The sequence below is a fragment of the Drosophila ananassae genome, chromosome 3L, assembly GCF_017639315.1.
Source record: "Drosophila ananassae strain 14024-0371.13 chromosome 3L, ASM1763931v2, whole genome shotgun sequence".
Classification (NCBI taxonomy): domain Eukaryota; kingdom Metazoa; phylum Arthropoda; class Insecta; order Diptera; family Drosophilidae; genus Drosophila; species Drosophila ananassae.
Window position 1 is genome coordinate 7427081 of NC_057929.1, and position 16268 is coordinate 7443348.

Below are 16268 nucleotides of genomic sequence, written 5' to 3' on the forward strand. Positions count from 1 at the left end.
TTGAATTTGTAATTTTTTACCTTGTATTTCTTTTTATTACATTACTGTATTTAAATTTAACGTATTTCCGGCAGCACCGTCCAGGACGGCCTTGCCAGAAAACATACCAAAAAATACTGCAAAAAATCGAATAAAAAATAAAAATATCGATATGTGGCTGGATATCGAATATGTTAGTGGTGGGCACGGATCCCAAATAACATCGATAGTTGGGGGCGAAGAGACCAAAACAAGAACAGCCAACTCGGCCCCCACAAGTTCCATCACTAGCTGTCCGTCTCCAACCTCCGCGAATAAAACAGCTGCAGCGCGAAATAATCAGTAAATATTGCCACCGCACGGTTGAATTTAGTTAAAACTCCGGAAAAAAGAAATCCGTAAAAGCCCCATGGTCTACCCCATCGTCGACGCTGGCAGAGCAGCGGCTGAGCAGCCCAGCAGCAGCAGCAGCAGCAGCAGTAGCAACAAGCAGAGGCAGCGAACGCAAAAGCAAACAATTGGATAAGCTTTATTTGCGGGAGCTGTTGCTGTCCAAGAGTTCAGCTCTAAAAGCCAACAATCCCAAGGTCGGATATAAAAAGAAACCTTGTTAAAAAGGCGAAAATCAAGCGCCTTGCTTGATACATAGTTCTTGCTGCCGCAGCACTAGTTGCAGCAGCAGCGGGTGATCTCGATTCTTGATTCTTTCGCCTCGTTTCGGTTTTTTCAGTGTTTTCTGTTTTCGTCGCCGGTGAAATGGTGTCGCACTTCTCTGCTGCAGTCGCTGTCGCTGCCCTCTGCCTCTGCCTCGGCCGCTGCCTCAGCTAGCGTCGCTGTCGGCGCAGAGACCACCGCAGTGGCCATGAGGGGGAAATTCTGTAAATGTTTACAATGCCTTGCTTGCAACGCTCGCGTTGAAAACAAAAAACAAAAAAAAAACCAACAATGCCCCAAAAAGTGTCAATGAAACGAATAAAATTTTCATTTCAGTTTTGCTCAACCAACTAAATACAAAAAAATACAAAAAAAATATGGCCAAGAAAGCTCCAAAACAGCTGAGAAAACGAGTCCAATAAGTAATACTATTATTGCTCAACATAATTCCATTTGTGCTCTTACAAGCTTCCAAAGCAACCAACCAACCAATACACAAAAAAAGTAAATAAATAAATTAAAAGAAAGTGACAAACAAAAAAAAAAGAAACAAAAAGAAAGTAAAGAAAGTGCCTAAATCCCCGATGTGTTTTCCGCCCAGAAGCTAGTACACCCACTTAAGGCGCTTAAAGCCTTGTCGTCTTTCCACCTCTCTCTCCAGCCTTTCCAGCCTTCAATTAAACTAAAAAACAAAACAAAAAAGAAATAAAAAACGACAAGCACATGAGTTGGATTAATAAAAGTCAACTGGAATAGGCCGAACCCCGCGCACAGGTCAGTATCGGAACAATTAGGCCATATTATCATTAGAAATAAAAATAGAAAAAAACAGCAATTGAAAATTCAATTTAAATCAATTCCACAGACATCCTGAAATCTGACAATTATAGATTGCATAATAGACATTTCCATAATACGGTTATGGGTCTATTTTAAACGAGTTTTCAGCCATATCCATCAGCGCGATAATTCCCATTTAAATTATAGCCCAGCCTGTGTCGGGCCGGATTCGCCATGGATATTGGGAGAATTAGTCAAGTTCTCACTCGGAAATCGGAGGCTCTCAGGCATTAGTCATGGGATCGTATGGGAATTCCACTTAAAAAATATATATACAGCAATTATTAACAGTTTAGTTGGTGTAACTAATTTTTAGTGCCAGGTATTGCTATACCTTATTATCGTACTATAAATTATACTAATTGTATATTATATAAGAATTTAATTTAGAAATTAAGAGATGAAATATGCATTTATTTTTTGTGTATTTGGTTCCAAGTTCGAATTATTAAAGAGAGAAACGACTATGGTTATTATTTTGCCTTTTTTTTGAAAAGATTTCTGTTTTTGTTTAAAATTTAGCCTCCAGGCAGGCAATCGGCTCAGATCCCCCACTTTCCAGAACCCTTTTAGCCTTTGCTTTTTGTTTTCTTTTCGTTTTTTTTTCGGGAACCCTTAATGGAAAAAATGTTGAGCGGTCTTTTTGTTTTAACATCCTTTTTTATTTATTTTTTTTTGTTTTTCTGTTTTTTTTGGTTGTTGCGTGAGGACAGAGGCCAGAGGACCGACGTCCTGCCATAAAATTGCATGTCCATGTTGTTTTATTTGATTCCGAGAGAGTTTATTGCGCGGAATGCTATTTAAAAAATTCCATTTTTTTTCAGAAACCCCTCTTCGGCTGTCATATAGCTTATTTTTTATTTATTTTTTTTGGTGGAAATGCAAATTTTAAAATTCAATTTCGCTCTCGTTACTTGAATTGCATCAAAGGCCAGGCCAGCAAGAGGAAAGATGGCTCTGAAAATATGAAATATGAACATCCGTAGAAATATTCGCACAACAACAGACAGCAACAGCATCCTTTTTGGCGCACGGCAATTTCATATTTCATTTTCAGATTTATTATTAAATTTTTGCTCCTTTTTGGCAAGGAAACAAGCTCAAATGCAGTTGCCTCGCAGCAGCCCCTCTCCCTCCCCCCCCCCCCCCCCCCCCCCCCCCCCCCCCGAGGCGTTTACTCGAACAACAATAAAGGACTAGAATAGATGGAGAAAAAAGGACTTAAGCACCTTAACTCACTTGGCAAAGAAAAGAAGGAAAATATATAAATGTTTTAAAAAAGTGCCTCAAACACACATACACCTTATAATCGAGAAAAAGAATAATGGGAAAAAAATAAGAAAAAAAAAGAGTTCCCAAACTACGCTAAAAACTTTCTCAACAACGCAACTTTATCTTTCATGTCCTGGAACTAGTTCGTAGTTGTTGTTGTTGGAAGGAACTTCCGCTGGAGCCTTGTTCCGCTCTCCTCCTCCCCTTCTAACTGAAAGCCAAGACCATCTACGATAAGCGCCACTTTCAATACTTAAAGCCTGGGGAGCTTGCAACAAAATTTTTTTTTTGGGGGAACAACTTTAAGAATGCTTCGTTGGGTTTTCTATTTCACTTGTTCGGCTGTAGCCACGCCCCCATCTCCCACATCTCTCCTGGGGCGCAAAAAAACAAAAACAAGGACACGAGAGCCATAAAAATGTTCCTGTGTGCTGTTTGGAAAACTTTTGAAAACAACTGGCAGTGGAAGGACCAGGCAGGAGCTGGGCCAGGTGGGGCTGGGAAACAAAAGCAACAATGTTCAAGTGCAGGCGCTGGTGAAAAATTGTGAACAAAAATATGGAAAAAAATACCCATACTACAGCAAACAACTCTTAAAAGCTTGCACAAGCAAAAATAAGGGAAAAATATAAAATATGAGCACTGGGAGAGACTCCTTCTCCGCCTCCTCCGCCGCGCTTGCCACAGGCTACAGGCTTCCTGCAGCTATGTGGCTTAAAAACAAAAACAATTGCATACCATTTCCCACTTTCCACAAAACGGCAAACAAAAAAAAAATCAATAAAAATGCGCATAAATAAATTAAAAATAATATGAAACAAGGACAGTTGAGTTATCAGACTATACTATACCTGGTACTCATCTAGATGTCTATAACCTTTAAAAAAAAATAGTATTTAGTTGCATACTTTTGGGTGCTTAGGTAGAAGACAGTAACTCTTCAGAAAATCTACTTCTGACTATAATGTGAATGATTAAAGAACATATCTTTGTTACATACTTTCTCACAATTTCCATATACCCTTCTACTCTCCCAGTACTGGGTATTAAAAACATCCATTTTCATGGCTCTTGTTTACATTTTACAACTTTATTATTGCTTATTTTGTTTTGCAAAAATTACAGCTGGAAAACGGCAAGAATATTTTGTAAATAAATAATGCCAGAAAATAATAATTTAGAATTCAGATTTCACGACGATGATCATCAATCGGAAATGCTAAACGAGGGCACCACCAAACTGTTTAGCTGCCTGAGTTGGCATATATACTATATACTATATAGTGTGTACTTGATAAAGCGAATTAGCACGATTGTGTGTCGGATCTGGCCATTCGTGCCATAAACAAATAAGCGGAATTATATTTAGCCAGGCTGAAAATCTGTCTGGATTTTTCTGGAAATCTAAAGTGTGAGTTCTTCCTCTCAACTGACTGGCTGGATGGCTGACTGACTTGGGCTTTCCTCTCCTCCTGATTTTTGTTTCAGATTGTTATCAGCTTTTGTTGTTTTTATTCTGGTTGGTTATTTATTTTCTTTTCGAGTCTTCAACTTGCGTCACATGTCTGAAAAAAAAATGTATATATTAATGGAAACAAATGCGCGCAAAAATCAAATAAAAAAAGTAAATCAGAAACAAGAAGCAACGTCCGACAAATCGACGAATCACTTAGCATATTTTTTACATTGTTTTTTATTTTTTTTATTAAATACTTCCCACATCGAGATGCCCAGAGCTCAGAGATCATGATTGGTGTGTGCGGCGGGTTATCAGGAGCCCGCCCGGAGGAGATGAAATAGGTTATCTCCCGCGACTAACGAGCCTCGAATTTCCTCGCGAAAAATATGTCAAATGGGCGGGGACTAGAACGGGGTTATTAGAGGGGAAAAAAAAAAGAAAATATTTACTAAATATACTACCCATTCATCTTGTCCAAGAAACGACCTCTATTTAATAATTTCCACCACTCTGTCATCTCTTCCTATTACAGACTGGTGTGTATTATGGAAAAGGCGAAGGCATACATCAAAAATGAACTTCGCGGTGGCAGCCAGCAATCCGAGCCAGCAACCACGCCCACTCCGCCCTCTCCGGCATCGGCGCCGCCCTCGCTGCCCGCCAGCAAGCATCCCTACCCGCCGGCCGAGCTGATGCCCTCGCCGGGAGCGGCGGCAGCTCATCGCACTCGAACGCCCGGCGACCCGTACCACTTGGGCTATCCCCCGCATCCTGGCCAGCACTTCTATCCGCCGCACATGGCCGGGGCAAGCGCCAAATCGACCGGAAGGGCTTCGGCGCCACCCGACCATCACCAAGTGGCGGCCATGACGGTGTGCTTTGTGTGCGGAGGACATGGCGGCTATGAGCCGCAGCCCCTGCGGATCCGATATAACGCCGAGCGACCAGCAGAGTCATATTTCCCCTTTCTGGAGCGACATGAGCCACCGAACGGGGTACCGGCAGTGGCTCCCGGCCAGGAGTACGTGTGGGCGTGTATGCTCTGCTTCCGGTCCCTCAACGAGCAGTGGGACGCCTACGAGCGGCAGAAGAAGCCGCTGCTGCAGCGCATCTACCACATGAAGCGGGTGGACGGCAAGGGCTACATCGGAGCGGATGTGGCCACCCAGAGCGAGTACGCCGCCCAGGTCCTGGGCCTGAGTGCCGAGCATCTCACCCAGAACGGTGGCCTGGTGGAGGGCCATGATCCCTACGCTCTGTCCAGGCACTACTCGCCGCAGCAGCCGCAAGCCCACCTCCAGCACCATCATCTCAGTACCTCGAGGAATGCCTCGCCCTCGCCAAATCCCAGTGCCGCCGGTGGTGGTGGGGACTTCTACCCAAGGAACTCCACCACACCGTCGAGCAACCACAACCGGTACCTGAGTCGTCCGCAGTCGCGGGATATGCCGGTGGCCTCGCCCACATCCCGACCGCCCAGCGAGCCGCCGGCGGCCCTTAGCCGCCAGTCGGGCAACTACGCCCATCAGAAGTTCAAGCTGAGCTCCTCCCCGGCCGCCAATCCACCGCCGGCTGGGTATCCGGGCCAGGCGGCCTATCATCCCGCCCAGTACCAGCAGCTGCAGCAGCAGACGGCCGCCTACCACATGCTCCAGCAGGTGAGCTCCGGCGGAGGCGCCGGAGGAGAACCATCCTCGCACTACAAGGGCAATCCCTACAGTGCCCTGCCGTCGCCTGGAAGTGGCCAACCACCTTTACCGACTCCCAGCGCCGACGACGACAATGCCACGGTACTGGACCTCCGGAACTCCTCCTCCAGCGCCAGTGCTCCCCCGCCGCCGGCCGCCCCTCGCAGTGCCAGTGCGGCGCCGTCCTCTAGCCAGCCCCAGTCGGAGGTGGGCATCCTGGACCTCTCCATGCCCGACAAGAACTCCATCACGGAGGTCTGCTACGTCTGCGGCGACGAGCAGCGCCGCGGCAGTCTCATGGAGCTGAGTACGGTGAAGCCCCGGGAAACGGGAAGACCTGGCCAGGCGGTGGCCTATTTTCCGCTCTTCAACGAGCAGCATCCGCGTCCAGCTCGCTCCCGTCCAAAGGATCCCCGGGGAATGATTCAGGCGTGCCTGCCCTGCTACGAGGACCTCATGCATCAGTGGAATGCTCACCAGGTGAGTTAGCAATTCAAATCTGCCTCTCCGGGAGGGTTCTTCGAAAGAAATTCAATCTGTCATTGGCATACATGCATATGGAGGAGGGGATTCATCCGGTTTGGGATGGATGTTTCCTCATTTGCATCTTCTCCGATCTCCGAAACGAGGTCGATCCCCAGATCGGACTAGTTCTCGGGGAGGAAGTTTAAAATTTTAAAATAATAAACCATCTCTTTGGATTTTTTCAATAAGAGCTCTGAATTTTAATAAAATTGAAGCTCTCGCTTTAATTTAAAACCCAAAACGACTACGTGCTCCCATAAAATGTTTGAATATGCAAATAGAAATGTTTATGAAAGCGCCCCCCGCTTTGAAAATATTTTGTGAAAATTTCAATATTGTTCACTCTCGCATAAATAATGGAATTCGATGAAAAAAGTGTATGTCTGTTGGGCGGTTGTCGGCAGGAGGAGGAGGAGCAGTTCCCTGCCAGGGGGAGCACACGCTGGGTCTGGAAATAAAGAGGAAATGCAAAACGGCAATAGCAAACATGGCCACAAATAAAATAACAAATTCAGAAAAGGACAATAAAACATGAAAGGAACGTGGCCTCTGGGCCGCGTCGACACTTGAATACTCTTGACGTTGTACGACGTTTTTCAAAAATGTATATTTTGGTGCTTCTATATTTTGATACAAGTCGGAAGAGAATGGATCTACGATTCTATGAAGGTGTTTCTTTCTAGAATCGGAGGATTATTGTCAAAGATATAGACATCGGAGGAGGCCATGTTGTCATCCCGATGCTTTTTCGACCCCCAAAATTTCACAATAAATTAAAAAAAAATGTTGCTCCCAGATTTTTATGGAGGATGATGGAGAATCCATCCACGATTCGATAAAGGTATCCCGCTTAAGGATCTGATGATTTTTGGCCAATTTATAGTCATCGAAAGGGGCCATAATGTCAGCCCCATGCCTTTTTCAAAAAGTTGAATCTCAAAATTTTATAAAAAATGTAAAAAAAAATTTGTTCCGAGATTTTGATGCAGATCTATGAAGAATCCTTCCACGATTCGATAAAGGTATCCCGCTTAAGGATCTGATGATTTATGGCCAAGTTATAGTCATCGGAGTGAGCCATATTGTCATACCCATGCCTTTTTCAAAATTAGTGTTGGCCCCATGCCTGTTTCAAAAATTTGAAGAAAATTTTACAAAAAATCTAAACAAAAATTGTTCCCAAGATTTTGATGCAGATCTATTGAAAATCCATCCACGATTCGATTAAGGTATCCCGCTTAAGAATCGGAAGATTATTGCCAAAGATATAGACATCGGATTAAGCCATATTGTCATCCCCATGCATATTTTTACAATTTCGAATAGGACCCACTTATTTCGCTTAAGAATCTGATAATTATTACTAAAGGGTTGCTAAAATATCCTGATTTTTTATTATAAAACAAGACAGAATGTTTCACAATACTCGATATATTTAAAGTACCCTTCGATAGGGTATGATAAAAATGGGAAACAAATTCACGAGAGCAGTTTTTCGCGTCGCACGAATCAAAATAAACAAAAATATTGCCACAGCCCCGATGAGGATGAGGATGGGTATGAGGACGATGATGAAGATGGTGTGGCGATCATGATGATGTTGGCGCCATGGAGGTTGACCCGGGAGTAGGGCTCTCCACAGCGCGGACGATTAATCAGTGGGGTCGTAGTCTCTGTCGTCGTCGTCAGCATCCACATACTCCCGACAGCCAACTGAATGGTAAAATGCTATATGTATTCTATAGTCCCCCTCCATCCCCCGTCGGAAGAGGGCATTATCATCATCATCATGGACCACGAGCCAGGCGGTAGGAGGGACAGGGTCGGGGGTCAGTTGGGGAACCTCGGGAAGGCGGCGAATGTTGTGGGAATTTTGACCGCAGGGTCGCTTGTGTTTCTGATTAAATTTTAATAGCTTTCCGCGATTATTTCCCTTCTTTCGTTTTGTTTTTGTATTTTTTGTTATTCTTTCTTTATTGGTGTCTCTTTTTCCATTTCTTTTTTTTTTATTTTTGAATGATTATTTCGATTTTTGTTATTTCTGAATGCAAAAAATGTATTTATAAATTGTGAGACGTTGCCCTGGTTTTTTATGGGAGATGTGTGTAGTATTTAGTTTAGTGATTCATTCAAGGTTTTTTTATTTAAAAAATATTTACTTTTTTATACTCTACATTTTTTTATGGCCACTATTTAAGTGATTAAGTCATTGCCCTTTTTCTGTTTAATTGTCTGATGAAATGTTTTAATTTCAAGCTTTTGAATTAAAGCGAAAAAAGCTGAATTTTTTACAAACTTTAACCTCAAATACTTTTGGGAAAAAACCCCATTTTCACACACCCTTTATTTTTTTCACACGCAACAAAGCCCACAAATGCAAATTAATTTGTAGAACCACCCACTGACCACAATGCCCCACCACCCAACCACCCCCCACAGTCGCCAGCCCTCGACACGAAACCAAAACAATTTGAATTTTAAATTCAGAGCAGAAATTTCCAACAAGCTATAAAAATGCAAAATTCACAGCTGCTGGAGTTCTGCCTCAGTCGCTGCCGCTGCCGCAGCCTCTGCCGCAGTCGACGCAGACGCCAGCGCAGGCGCCGCTTGCAACATGGGGAATGCAATGTGTAAAATGCCGGATAAATAATTAAATGCCATTAATTGGAATTGTGTAAATTTCGCAGAAAAACGTAGAGTCCAAATAAAAATAGCAATTTTCTGAAAATGAAAAAAATAATACTCACGATTTAATAAATAAATAAATAAAATAAAAAATAAAATTGGAAAAGCTGCAATGCAGAAGAGGCCTATTCAGGGAAAAATGCAGAATGAATAAATAATCAGGCTGGGCTGTGGGGGGAGGAGGACTCTGCTGGCGAGACAAATTAATTAAATTTAACCCAGTAAACCATGGAAATTCTCTTTTTGGCCAACAGCCAGAAAACCAGGCCTACCAACTACTGGTCTGGTCAACCATCCTCCCAGACCCACCTCCCAGAATCTCCATTCAACGGAAAGTGCGAAAAGCAATTTAAATATTTATTCTCGCATTTTATTTAAAGATCTCTGAGAAAAAAAGGGGAAAAGAATCAAAATTGATTGGTTTGTTTGGCTAAATGCCAGAATCCGAAAATAAACCAAAGCCATAAACTATATCTAAATAAACAAAATCGAAAACCGTATAAACAAATCACATCAGAGATACCCCCATTCCGAATTTTAAACACACGGCGATTGCTTTTCACAATTTCACAGTTTATTATTTTTATTGTAAATAAATATTAATATTATTATATAAAAAGTATTAATTAAAAAACACACCATTTATAAATGCTTTTTGTTCGTAAAAATTCGTAGATTTGTTTTAAGGCATTTGTGTTTAGTAAAAATTTTAGAAACAAAACCATTTAAGGGGTATCCCCCATCGCTATGCCTCAAAAAACCGGTTTTTTTGTTCAATAATTAAGCTCCGCATAAATGTGCAAATTAATTCAACTCTCGTACCTCGTTTGGTTAAAAATACATTTAAAGTTTCAACTTTAAACAATAAATCATATAAGTGCCAGGGTAAACATTATAAAATTCTCAATAAAATGACCTGAGACTCTCGACAGTTCCCCTGAATCCTAAAAACCCACCGACATCCATTAATTTAGGAGGTTTGTGAATGGATCAAGAAAATAAAATCAGAAGAAAACAAAACAAGAGAAAAGTAGAACAAAAACAGGAAAGAAGACCCGATTATTGGATTGACAAGAATGACCTGCGGTATTCCCTTGGCTTTCGCGAATTTCCTGGCCGGCTGCCAAAAAGTCAATAAGAGATACGAGAACACGACCCAGACACTAGAACCGGGTAGAACCGGCTGGCAAATCAATTCCAAACCGAAAACGTTGCCAAAAATCATAAAAAAGGCAGAAAGAATTCAGTTTATGGGTCAATATTTTACGTCATAATTAAAGAAAGATAAATTTTATGAGTGCCGAGTCCTTATTGTTTGTTAATCTTTTACCTGATTCCATAAAGCTAATAGATTACCTTTGATTTTGGTTTGTACTTTCACGCATTTGTTCAAAACATATATAACATTTAAAGCGAGATATTTGGTATGGGCCGATAAATATTACAAAATATAGTTTGTTCTTTAAAATTCATGCTGGAGGCGCTCAATAGAGACTCTCCCGGGTGTAGAAACTGTCCCAGACCACAAACTGTTTGCTTTCCGGCAGCGGTATGAACTCCAGACCATCGGCTATGTTGAGGCATAGCTCGGGACCACCGGGCTTCAGGGGATCCCACTTCAAGGGCGCTATAACCTCGCAGTTGGGATCGCCGTTGGTGGCGAAGGACGTCCACATGCCGATCATCCGTTCTATGGTGCGGTACTCGGGCGAGTCCTTGTCCAGCTTGGTGGAGAGCAGGCCATGGAACATGTAGGACAGATCGTCCGCGTGGCACACTCCCCTGACCTTCTTGCCGCACTTGATGATCCTGTACTGGTTGAAGTGCGACGAGTCCATGTCGAAGCGATAGAGGTAGGTGGGCGAGGTTGGGGCGTAGGCCAGCCGGGCCAGCAGAGTCCGGTGGATGTCGTGCCAGAAGTTCTTGATGCTCAGGATGTGCAGGCACTCGAACAGCTCCATGCTGGCCCTCTCCGGGTCATCGAAGTAGGAGGACTTCAGCCGCCTCACCATCTCCCCCAGCTCGTCCTTGTCGATGCTGTCGCGTATCTTCCGCGGAATAATCGCCTCGAAGGCGCTCAGCATGTGCGTTGGATCCTTCAGGGTGCTCTGGTACGAGAAGAGTCCCTCGAAGGAGGTGCCGCCTATGATCATGGGAATCTCATTGCCCCAGGCCTGGGACAGCTGCTCCTGCTGGGGCTTCGGCACGACGCAATCTTCCCCCACATATGACTCGATGACAGGACCAAAGGCTATAATCTCATAGTCACGTTCCTCCTCCTGGGTGACAATCGCATTGCAGTGGACGGCCAACTTGCCGGCCGGCACCTGTTGGAAGAACTTCAAGATCTCCTCCTCACTCTCCAGATTCCCAGAGAAGCCCAACTTCTTGGCCAGCCTTCGGACGCCGTTCCGATCCTGTTGCGTCGCCCATTCACACAAAGCCGATCCGGACTGGACTATGGCCCGATGGAAGAGGCCACGTGCTTGCTCCGATTGCATCAGGATGTGCGCAGAAGCCGCCCCAGCCGACTCACCCATGAGGGTTATGTTCTCGGGATCACCATTGAAACTGGCCACGTTCTCCTTGACCCAGCGCAGGGCCAGTATTTGGTCCTTGAGGCCCGCATTGCCGGGAACTTTCAGGCCCTCGTCCTTGAGACTGAGAAAGCCCAAAGCGCCCACGCGATAGTTAAGGGTGACTAGGATGACATCATGTTTCATGAAGTAGTCGGGTCCATAGATTTCGCGAGAGGCTCCGCCAATCTGAAAGCCACCCCCATAAATCCATACCATCACCGGCAGTGGTTGCGGCGACTCGAGTTTCTTGGCATAGACGTTCAGATACAGGCAGTCCTCGGAGCCCTCGGCCGTGGTTGTGATGACATTCCGTTGCATGGGCTTATCCCGGGCATAGGTGCAGTCCCGGACGCCCTTCCAGGCGCTGGATGGTTGGGGGGCGCGGAATCGCAACTCACCCACAGGTGGTTGGGCGAAGGGGATGCCCTCGAAGGAGTAGTAGGTCTCTCCGTCGTAGAAGGTCCTGCGCTGTTGACCCTTCAGCTGGCCATACTTTGTGGCCAGCTCCTTGGTCTTGCCCGTGCTGAGCCTGTACTGGGTAACCTTATGGCCGATGGCTCTGAAAAGGCCGAAAGGCCAGAGGTTATGATGACTCATCGCAGGAGCTTTTGGTTTTTTTTGCAAAGTTTTCACTTACTTGGCGCCCAACTTGAGCTTGTCGCCGAAACCCAGATTCAGATCCATTGCTCCCTGTGCTCCAGTTACAATACTCGCTCTCTCTCTATATTTAATATTCCGATTTGTATATATAGGATGTGTGTATATAAGACAGTTTGTATAAAAATAATCTCCTTTGGCCACAATCTCCCGGCACTTCCAACGCGCTCGAACGTCAGACACAGACTGAAATGCTTTCTGGGCGCTCCAGTAGATGATAAAATTGTTTAGATAGCCGCCACACCCTCAATGGGGTGGGAGATGATGGCATGGGCATGGGGTGGTGGGTGGTGGGTGGTGGTTGGGTGGGTGAGTGGTGGGTTGACCATAATTACTGCTGTTTGGACCCACTAACCTCTCACCCCCTCACCAATTCGGTTTGGCTCCACTTTCGGCCATATGTGGGATCTGTTGCTATATAACCACGGCTATCCCTAATTGGGCCCGAACATTGGTCTAGATTTTGATACCGAAAGTGATAAGACACAAGGGTCCAGGTTGGGAAATCAAATATTTATGGCTAATATGGCTACACAGAGATTAAAAAGTGCAAATAATAATGACACTCGAGTAAACCCCTTAAGATTAACTTTCTGGGAAGCCTTAATGGCAGGTTCAGGAGGTCTACTATATTAGGGTTTACTTTATAGATCTTTTTATAAGCCAAAATAGCTTAATTAAAGGTTAAAAAGGTCTATATACTGATTAGATGAAGCTACTTGTTGCTTCTCTTCAAGCTTTATGAGTAGTAGTTACATAGTCTTATCTATATACTCCCAGATCTATTATATCTCTTTGTTCTCGAGCTATGTCTGACTGTCATTAATTAAGAATTACAATAGTATTGGGGCTTTATGTCTTTGGAACTCACTCTTTTACTCTTTCAACGATGACGTCGGCGATGACTTAAGAGGCTGTGTGTGGGTGGTTGTGGAGACTTTGTAAGTATTCCGAGAAAGAGCTCCAGTGGGCTAAGGTTTCCCTGACAACGAGTGTCTCCTGTGGCTCTCGTCTGCGCTGTTTGTGCATTAGTTAATGTGATTATTTCACACTTCGTCTGCTCTGAACTAACATTTAATTTGGCTCCAACTCCGCCCTACCCAGCTTAGATGGTCTGCTCCTCTGTTAGCTTTGTTTTGTTTCGTTTACTTTGTTTCATTTGTTTGTCTGTTTGTTTGTTTGTTTGTTTGTTAGCCGGTCTGTGTTTGTGTGCGTTTACTTAACTTTTGTTATCGCGCTGACTGACTGACTTCGTCCTGTTCTGGGTTTCGCTCTTTAAACACTGGATACTAGATACCTATGATTACTTATCTCCTAAAGACTTGAATGCAATTTCATTTGAATTAAATTCAATTTTCCGGCAAACTGAAAACCCTTTATCCTCTGTCCTGTCCTGTCTGTTTGTTGAATTCAATTTGGTTTGGTATTTCGCCTACATTGTTTCCGATTTTACTGTTGCCAGGTGGATTATTGGGTCTCCAAGTGTGTCTGAGTGCATCTCCCCCGCAGTTGAGTTCTCCCAGAATATGCCCACATTGTGCAGATTCCGGGCTGGGGCTTGTTGGTGCTGCTGTGCTGCCATCGACTAAATAAATAAACATTGCAATCTATGTTGGAGAGCGTTTGTTGCCGTTGTTGCTGTTTTCTTGTTTGCTCCGCTTTTCAGCACGGCGCCATTGCAATTTCACACTGGCTACGCATTCTAAATCTAGATACAGTGGAGATTCCTTAAAGAGGGATTAGATGGAATACAAATATGATATATCTAATAACATTCTTAGCAAACCCTTTCTCTCATGAACAATCTATCTTTTAGATGGATTATCCTTTTTATTCATAGTTCCCTGTATCTTTTGAATAGCTCCTTCCACTTGTATCTTCACTCTTGCCATGACGACCTCCAAGTGCCTGCGTCTGCTTCTGTCTTCCCTTTATGGAGTAATGTTTACATGAAGTAGGCACCGTCTACTTGCCAAAGGTGATGACCCCCGACCCCAGGCCCACAGCTCTCCTATCCTTGTCCTACTTCTCTTTTATTTTTTTTGCTACAGTTTCCTGTAGTTCTATCTTTTTTTGTCCATTTTTCAGGGTTGGCTGCCGTCATAAGGGGAATTTCAGGCAATAAAGCCAAACTGTGGGGTCAATTCGGTATTCAATTCAATTAGAAGAGAATGTTTGCTAAAAATCGAAACAAAAAAGTGGAAAAATTAATCGATAGTGTGTGCGTTTGAGAGCTTGAATTTATTAAAGGTGTGTGTTTTTCCAGCCATTTTCACATTTTAAATTGATTTAGCTGGCCAGCCTCGTAGCTGATGGTTTTGTTCTTAATTGTTGGTTTTTAATTATGGCTTCCCACTTATTTATTGATGGCTGGCATCCCAATTATAACAAACAAATGCAAATATTTGCGTGCGAAATTTCCACAAAATTCTAATTTATAATTGTGTGTATTTAATTAGTTGCATATTTTCATATTTAAGTGTGGATTTTATGATTAGCATGATTTTAACTTATGTATGTTTTCCCCAAAGGAAAAGGTTTAGATTTATTGTTTAGATTTTAATTTCCCACTTTATATAGATGCATTTTACATTTTTAAAAAGTAAAGAAAAATAGAGTTTTAGGAATTAGTAGATAAAAGATAAAAATGGAAGATAAAAATGTAAGAGAACAGTATCCTCCTTCATAAATAAACTTTTTTAGTTCCTGTTTCCGGAACTAGTTCTATTTGTCTTTAAATTTATTGCACATTTTAATAATTAAGGGTTTAATATATAATTACAAATATTTAAAATCTTAAAGAAACTTTATTTATATTATTTTTTAGATGAAAAATATAGAAATACAATATTTTTTTCTTAAAGCTGTTTAAAAACACAAGTATGAAAGGCACCACCATTATAACTGTATTTCTCTGCCATAAATAAACACTTCAAGTTCCTGTTTCCGGAACTAGTTCCCTTTGTCGCAGTCTCAGCCATTACTAACTGCTCTTTTCATGCTTTTTATTTCATTTATTTTTGTTTTTTTGCTCAACGCTTTTTGGCTTTGCTTTTTGCGGTGTTTTTGTCTTGCCATTCGCCGCTCCAATTGAATGTGGTTCATGTCGTGCTCCGTGGCTCCCCGGCTCCCCTGGCTCCGTTTTAGCTTTTTCGTAGATTCGCGTATCTGTGTGTGCCGGCGTGGTAGTGTGTGCGTGTGTGAGCTCCCCACGAAGCCGGCGATGGCTATGAGATGGCGTTGGCGTTGACGATGGCGTCGCTGCCGGCGGCAACTGCTCAGCAGAGTCGTTTGTTTGTTTGCGTTTGTTTTAGCTGCCCCTTTTTGTCGTTGGGGCTGGCTTTGCTGTGATTGTTGTTGTTGTTGCTGTTGCTGCCACCATTTGCCTTTGCCTTTGCCTGTGACTTGGCTTTGTTTTCTTGCGGGCCCCCCAACAACAACAACAAAAATAACAAATAAGAACTACTCTAGAGCGACGCAGGGCACTCTATCAGTGGCAGAGCTGTTGACGGAGCAGCCGGCGCCGACGCCTCTGGTGGTGCTGCGGAGCGCGCTCGATCCGTTCTCGCCGTCACTTCGTCAGTCGCCGTCGGCCGAGGCGGCCATTCCATTCGCATTCAGTCGCGCGATTTTCAATCTCAATTTGCAATTGTTTATTGCCACAGATACACAGATACATACATACATGAGTGTTTTGGATGTGTGTGTGAGTGCGTCGTCGTCGTCGGTGTTATCAGAAACGGCAAATTGCGGCAATCACTTGCTCTCCTTCTCCTTCCTATAGATGTGTGTGTGTGTTTGTGCGTTTGTTTTCGTGCCCTGGGCGCATAAAATCAAAATTGATAAATGCACAACTGGCAATAAAGTGTAACAACAACAATAAAAATAAGAAAAAAAAATAATAATAAATAACAGCAAAGCCAGAAAAAA

General features: G+C 43.4%; 2 protein-coding genes across 8 annotated transcripts in view; one reads left to right on the top strand and one right to left on the bottom strand.

Moving 5' to 3' along the window:
* Positions 1–167: 167 nt before the first annotated feature.
* The window catches only part of LOC6495860 (histone-lysine N-methyltransferase 2D), a 63556-nt gene continuing 47455 nt past the window's right edge, over positions 168–16268 (top strand). For 3 of the 7 annotated variants that reach the window (XM_014908033.3, XM_001959688.4, XM_044715199.1), the window contains exons 1-3: positions 168–321; positions 970–1407; positions 4737–6372. In XM_014908033.3, the coding sequence (XP_014763519.1) occupies positions 4750–6372 (1623 nt within the window). In that variant the 5' untranslated portion in view covers positions 168–321; positions 970–1407; positions 4737–4749. Of the gene's footprint in view, positions 567–969; positions 1408–4736; positions 6373–15889; positions 16045–16268 lie in introns of those variants that run through there. The other 4 variants (XM_032450909.2, XM_044715198.1, XM_044715196.1 and 1 more) reach the window with 3 other exon arrangements.
* On the bottom strand, positions 9655–12549 carry LOC6494760 (esterase B1). Its single transcript, XM_001959689.4, has 2 exons — positions 12319–12549; positions 9655–12240 (listed from the first exon to the last, which is right to left on the bottom strand). Exons 1-2 carry the CDS (start codon positions 12363–12365, stop codon positions 10587–10589), a joined length of 1701 nt encoding a protein of 566 aa, XP_001959725.1. The 5' UTR covers positions 12366–12549; the 3' UTR covers positions 9655–10586.

What these genes read in the sequence shown, in the direction of transcription:
- LOC6494760 (XM_001959689.4), bottom strand. Translation starts at nt 12,365, where the DNA reads ATGGATCTGAATCTGGGTTTCGGCGACAAGCTCAAGTTGGGCGCCAA. An exon ending in AAGCTCAAGTTGGGCGCCAA is followed by an intron (nt 12,241 to 12,318) that starts GTAAGTGAAAAC and finishes CGGCCTTTTCAG; the next exon opens with AGCCATCGGCCATAAGGTTA.